Raw genomic sequence first — 6,000 nt, 5'->3', positions numbered from 1 at the left:
CTCGGGTGCTTAACATGTAGTCTCCACCAAGTGGTGAGCCCTGGATGCATGACCCCTGTGGCTGGCTTCCTTTCCAGAGAGCTTTTGATCTGAGCCAAAAGAATAGGATGGGGCAGGAGAGCATCAGGTGGCTGTGGATTATAATGGACACAGGCCTCTTGGGTCTGTGTGAGGGTAGGTAGAGGAGCAATCGCACGCCGGACTGCAGGCCAAGCAGCTTAGCTGCAGACTCTGCTGTCTAAAACAAAACAGCCGAGAGCTAAGTGTATGATCAGAGGGATGAGTCAACCCAACACTTCCTTTTGGTCGTGAGAACGTGAAGTCTAGCAGTAGTAAAAGTCCCTCATGGGGCTGCTGTAGAATGTAAAAGTTGGTCCCAGCCAGGGACATTTTTCCCTGTCCTGTAGGATGTGTGAGTTTTTCACATATAAGCATGGCTGCATCCTAAGCACAGTTGTCTGAAACCAAAGTTAGCGCTAACTTCGAAACAGCCCTGGTTTGACTGGTGCTGTGTGTCCATTTATTCCGTTCCTGATTAATTGTTATGGAGTTGTGAATTTTTAGAACTGGGAAATGTATTTCTCTGGGGAAAATGCAGCAGTGTAACTTTTTCCGGGATAGAAAAGGTTCCTTGGAGAACTTGTGGGAAATGGTGGGTTGTGGGCAGCGGGGGGAAGGGGAAGAGATGGGGTTTTAATGGGCCTAGCCTGAGCTGCTTCTTGAAGAGGTCTCTGAATAGCTGGAGGCTCAGTGGCTTCTTTTCTCACCGTGCACTCAGCCCTTGCAAGTGCGATGTTGCTCATTTTGAGCTTCGGACTGTCGGTGAAAGTATGACCAACCTTCCTCAACCTGGGGCCCTCCAGATATGTTGGACTACAGATCTTAGCATCTCCCAGCAAGCATGGAAGGATGATAGGAGTTGTAGTTAGGGATGGTAGAGAATTCTGCCACAGATTTCAGTGAGGCCGAATGCACTGGCATTCGGCCCCCCGAAACCCGTGGCGGAACAGCCTCCCACCCCCCACCACCTCGCAGAATAGCCCCGGAACAAAACTTACCTGGGGCTGTGGCGGCTCTGGCAGCTGGTCTTTCGACCGGCTGCTGCGGCCGCTATTTGCATCCTGCTCTTTGCCGTGGTAGGCTTCATAAGTATTTACATAGCCTATCACGGCAAGCAAAAAAAAACCCCCAGTGTACGTAAATGGTGGCGGCTACGGCGGCCGCCATTTGCGTTCTCTTTTTTTCATCGTTTTAGCCTACGTAAATATTTACGTAGGCTGTTACAGCAAAAAAAAAAAAAGGGGGGGGAACGCAAATAGCGTAGTGGGCGCCATTTGCATTCCCCTTTTTTCCACCGTAATAGGGAATGCGAATGGCGTACGCCGTAGCCGCCGCCATTTGCGTACGTTGTTTTTTTGTTTGGTTTTTTTGGCTTGTTGTGATAGGCTACGTAAATACTTACGTAGCCTATCATAGAATAGTAGGGTTGGAAGGGGCCTACAAGTCCATTGAGACCAACCCCCTGCTCAATGCAGGAATCCACGTCAGAGCATCCCTGACAAATGGCTGTCCAGCCTCGTCTTGAAGGCCTCCAGTGTGGGAGAGCCCACCACCTCCCCAGGTAATCGGTTCCATTGTCATATTGCTCTTACAGTCAGGAAGTTTTTCCTGATGTTCAGCCGGAATCTGGCTTCCTGTAACTTGAGCCCATTATTCCGTGTCCTGCACTCTGGGATGATCAAGAAGAGATCCTGGCCTTCTTCTCTGTGACAACCTTTCAAATACTTGAAGAGTGCTATCATATCTCCCCTCAGTCTTCTCTTCTCAAGGCTAAACATGCCCAGTTCTTTGAGTCTCTCTTTACAGGGCTTTGTTTCCAGTCCCCTGATCATCTTTGTTGCCCGCCTCTGAACCCTCTCCAGTTTGTCTGCATCCTTCTTAAAGTGTGGTGCCCAGAACTGGACACAGTACTCCAGATGAGGCCTAACCAGTGCTGAGTAGAGGGGAACTAGTACTTCCCGGGATTTGGAAGCGATGCTTCTATGAATGCAGCCCAAAAGAGCATTTGCCTTTTTTGCAGCCACATCACATTGTTGGCTCATATTCAGCTTGTGATCGACAACAATTCCAAGATCCTTCTTGCTTGTAGTGTGGTTGAGCCACGTATCCCCCATCTTGTAACTGTGCATTTGGGTTCTTTTTCCTAGGTGCAGAACTTGGCATTCGTCCCTATTAAATGTCATTCTGTTGTTTTCTGCCCAGCGCTCCAGTCTATCCAGATCACTTTGAATTTTGTTTCTGTCTTCCAAAGTATTAGCTATCCCTCCCAATTTTGTGTCATCTGCAAATGTGATCAGCATTCCCTGCACCTCCTCCTCCAAGTCATTAATAAAAATGTTGAAGAGCACTGGGCCCAGGACTGAGCCCTGCGGTACCCCACTCGTTACCTCTCCCCAGTTTGAGAAGGTCCCATTGATAAGCACTCTTTGAGTCCGATTCTGTAGCCAACTGTGGATCCACCGGATCGTTGTTTCCTCTAGCCCACTTTGAGCGAGTTTGCTCATCAAGATATCATGGGGCACTTTGTCGAAAGCTTTGCTGAAGTCGAGGTATATGATGTCTACAGCATTCCCACGGTCTACAAGGGAGGTTACTTATCACGACAGCTTCACTGGACGCAAATGTGAATTTGCGTCCACAGCAGCCCATCCGCGGCCGGAACTCCGGCAGTGGACTGCCCTGGCTGGTGGCTCTGCAGAGCTGGCCCAGGGAGGATTCCTGGGGGAGGGACGGAGCGCCTCCCCCCACCGCGAATCCAAGCTGCGAAAAGGTAAGTGACTTTCGTACATCCCTAGTTGTAGTCTAGCACATCTGGAGGACCCCAGGTTAGAATCATAGAATAGTAGGGTTGGAAGGGGCCTACAAGGCCATCGAGTCCAACTCCCTGCTCAATGCAGGAATCCAAGTCAGGTTGAGGAAGGTTGGACTAGACTGTCCTGGAGAGTTCGGGGAAGCACTTTCTGGGGCGGGAGTCTGCGTGTTCACTCCAGCCTCCTGTCATGGCAAGATTTAACCCAAAATTTTATGGCTTAATTGCCCCGAGTCGAGGGTCCAAGGCCATCTCCTGGGAAACGGGGAATTTGGATTTCCTGGACTTGGGGGTCCAAGGCCATCTCCTGGGAAACGGGGAATTTGGATTTCCTGGACTTGGGGGCAGCAGATCCACCTGGAGCTTTGCTTTCCTGGAAACAAAGATTTTGTAATCTTGTTACGGCCTGAATTCAAATCCCACCTTGATGACACGGTGGCCATGGACAAATGCTATTTATTTTAAAACATCTATGCTGTTCGTTAGTCACCAAAGGTGACAATCCCAGGTGCTGTACATAAAATTATAAAAGCAATCAAATACAACTATTAAAATTAAATAAAGGTGCAAAACCAACCAGCAAATAAAAAAACCCAATCCATCTAAAATCAATTTTGGTTGCATTTTGAAATTTCAAAATGCCCTGGTAGGCAGGAATGTTTTCATTTGTTCCCCAAAAGAACGCAGAGCCGGCATCAATCTTATTTCTCTGGGGAAGGGCATTCCAAAGTTGGGGCACCACCGCAGAAAAGGCCTTGTCTTTTGTTGATGGGTAGCATGCTTTTCCCAATCATGGTACACGGAGAAGAGGTGCCTCTGAACAGCTCAATGCACAGACACAGTGGAAGGTCCTCAGGTCAGTGCTGGGGCCCCTGCTTTGCATGCAAAGGATCCCAGGTTTAGTTCCCCGCGTCTCCACGTAGGGCTAGGAAAGAATCTTCCCTGAAACCCTGGAGAGTCATGGCCGCCACTCAGTGTCAAGAAAACTGAGTTAAATGGACTGACTTGGTACGAAGTAGCTTCCTATGTTCCTATTTAAATCAGCTCTTTACTCAGAACCATGAAGACCGGAACCGTACCTGCTTTTTAGGGAAAGGACCACTGCTCGGTGGTAGAGCCCCTGCTTTGCGTGCTGATGTGCCAGATTCAGTCCCTGGCATCTCCAGGTAGGGCTGGGAAAGACCCGTCAGAAACTTTGGACAGCTGTAGTTCAATGATGATAATCCAGTTTACAAATCACTTAAATTACAATTAGAACAAATCAATATGCAAAATAAAATGACAGAAGATGGCCGGAAAACCACCTTTTAAGCAGAAGAGCTGTGATCCTGCTTAAAGGAAAGACACCCTCCCCCTGCCCACCCACCCCCTGCTGGAACAGGTTTGGGCACAAAATGGTATTAAGTATAAAGACAGCCGGCATGGTGTACCAGTTAAGAGTGTTGGACTGGGACTTCGGAGACCTGGGTTCTAGTCAGTGTGGTGTAGCGGCGAGAGTGTTGGACTGGGAGCCGGGAGATCCGGGTTCTAGTCCCCACTCGGCCATGGAAGCTCACTGGGTGACTTTGGGCCAGTCACACACTCTCAGCCCAGCCCACCTCACAGGGTTGTTGTTGTGAGGATACAACGGAGAGGAGGAGGATAATGTAAGCCGCCTTGGGTGCCTTGCAAGAGGAAAAAAGGCGGGGTATAAATGCAATAAATAAAAGGCGGGATATAAATGCAATAAATAAAAGGCGGGGTATAAATGCAATAAATAAATAAAAATAAATAAATAAATAGTCACCACTTGGTCCTGAAGCTCACGGGGTGACTAGGCCAGTCGTGGACTCAGCCCAATCTACCTCACTGGTTTGTTGTGAGGATAGGAGGAGGCTCATGTAAGCCACCTTGGAGGGAAAAAGGGGAAGGTAACAATAAGTAACAATAAGTAACGATTGGTGCAATTAGAGAAACACCCCTCTGAAGGCAGTTCAACCATAACAATAACGTATAAATAGAACTGATTGTATTGGTGCGGCTTGACTTGCTTGCACGAGTTGCCCAGAGTTACCCGGTTTGTGTGGCCACCCCGTTCCCCTTACTTTGGGCGCCCCGTGGCACTGGCGCCCCCCTGCTGATGGGGTGGGAGGCTTGTGTTCTTCCTGTCGCATCCATTCTTCTGGGGCTGGCGCCCCACTGTGTCTGAGGCAGCTGCTGTCCTCCGAGAAGGGCTTGCCCAGGCCTGCCTTGCCTCAGAGGCCCAGCTGATAAGCCAGGTTGAAGTCCAGGGTTCGGCGTCCTTCGGCGCAACCTGTACCTCCTTTCCCGGCAGCAACGTCTTCAGGCAGCTGGGCTGCTCCGCGATGATGGGGTCCCAGTGGCTCCTGTGTCTGATGCTCTTGGAGAGCCTTGCAGGTAAGTTCCAGCGGAGAGCACGCTGTGCTCTCAGGCGCGCGTGCAAGGGCCCTGTTTGCGCCACTGCAGCAGGAAAGGGCGAGCGCATCCAAGGCTTAATCCGGGGCAATGTTATTCCTTACCTGCCCGATCCAGGTGAGGGACAATGGACTCAGGCCCTTGGTCCGTCTCATCCAGAGGACTGCCCTAAAGTTTAAGAAAAGCTGTGGGCCAGACGCTGAGTGTGCAGGACCGTTCAGAAGGATTGCGTGCTGCATTTGGGTTCTTTTATGATGCAAGGAAATCTCCCCCAACTACCTCTTTCTGGGGGCGGGGAGTTGGTGGTGGTGCTAAAGTCTCATTGCCAAGATGTGAGTGTTGACACGCACTTTGGCTTCTCCAGGCTGGAAATCTACTCTGAAACCTGAATGCTGATGCATAATGAAAGCTTGGTTGGTGGTTCTTTAAATTCAGATTTTTAGAAGCTTCTGGTCTTTGCAGGTAGCCTTTTGACCCCGAGTGAGAATGCTGTGTACAAGCATGTCGACAACTCCTCCCCACCCCCCGTGCTGGCTCTGCTAATACTCCTTAATGTTGGACTTAGGGAAGACCCGGGTTTGAATCTTTACTTAGCGCTGAAGCTCACTCTGTAATCTTGGGCTAGGCACTGTCTCTCAGCCCATCCTGCCTCATAGGGCTATTGCGAGGACGACGGGGGAAACCACTGTACAAGCAACTTGAATGGGTGGGATACA

The 6,000-nt window shown here is 50.0% G+C and overlaps 1 protein-coding gene across 1 annotated transcript in view; it reads left to right on the top strand.

Moving 5' to 3' along the window:
• The first annotated feature begins 5,196 nt into the window (after positions 1-5,196).
• Positions 5,197-6,000, top strand: part of MAMDC4 (MAM domain containing 4) — a 44,877-nt gene continuing 44,073 nt past the window's right edge. The window contains exon 1 of the mRNA XM_084821250.1: positions 5,197-5,266. Coding sequence (XP_084677376.1) covers positions 5,215-5,266 — 52 coding nt within the window. The 5' untranslated portion in view covers positions 5,197-5,214. The remainder of the gene's footprint in view (positions 5,267-6,000) is intronic.

The sequence above is a fragment of the Heloderma suspectum genome, chromosome 14 (assembly GCF_057233095.1).
Source record: "Heloderma suspectum isolate Gila_16-S chromosome 14, 16-S_ref, whole genome shotgun sequence".
Lineage (NCBI taxonomy): Eukaryota > Metazoa > Chordata > Lepidosauria > Squamata > Helodermatidae > Heloderma > Heloderma suspectum.
Note: the sequence above shows the minus strand (reverse complement) of the source record. Positions and strands in the feature narration are given on the sequence as shown.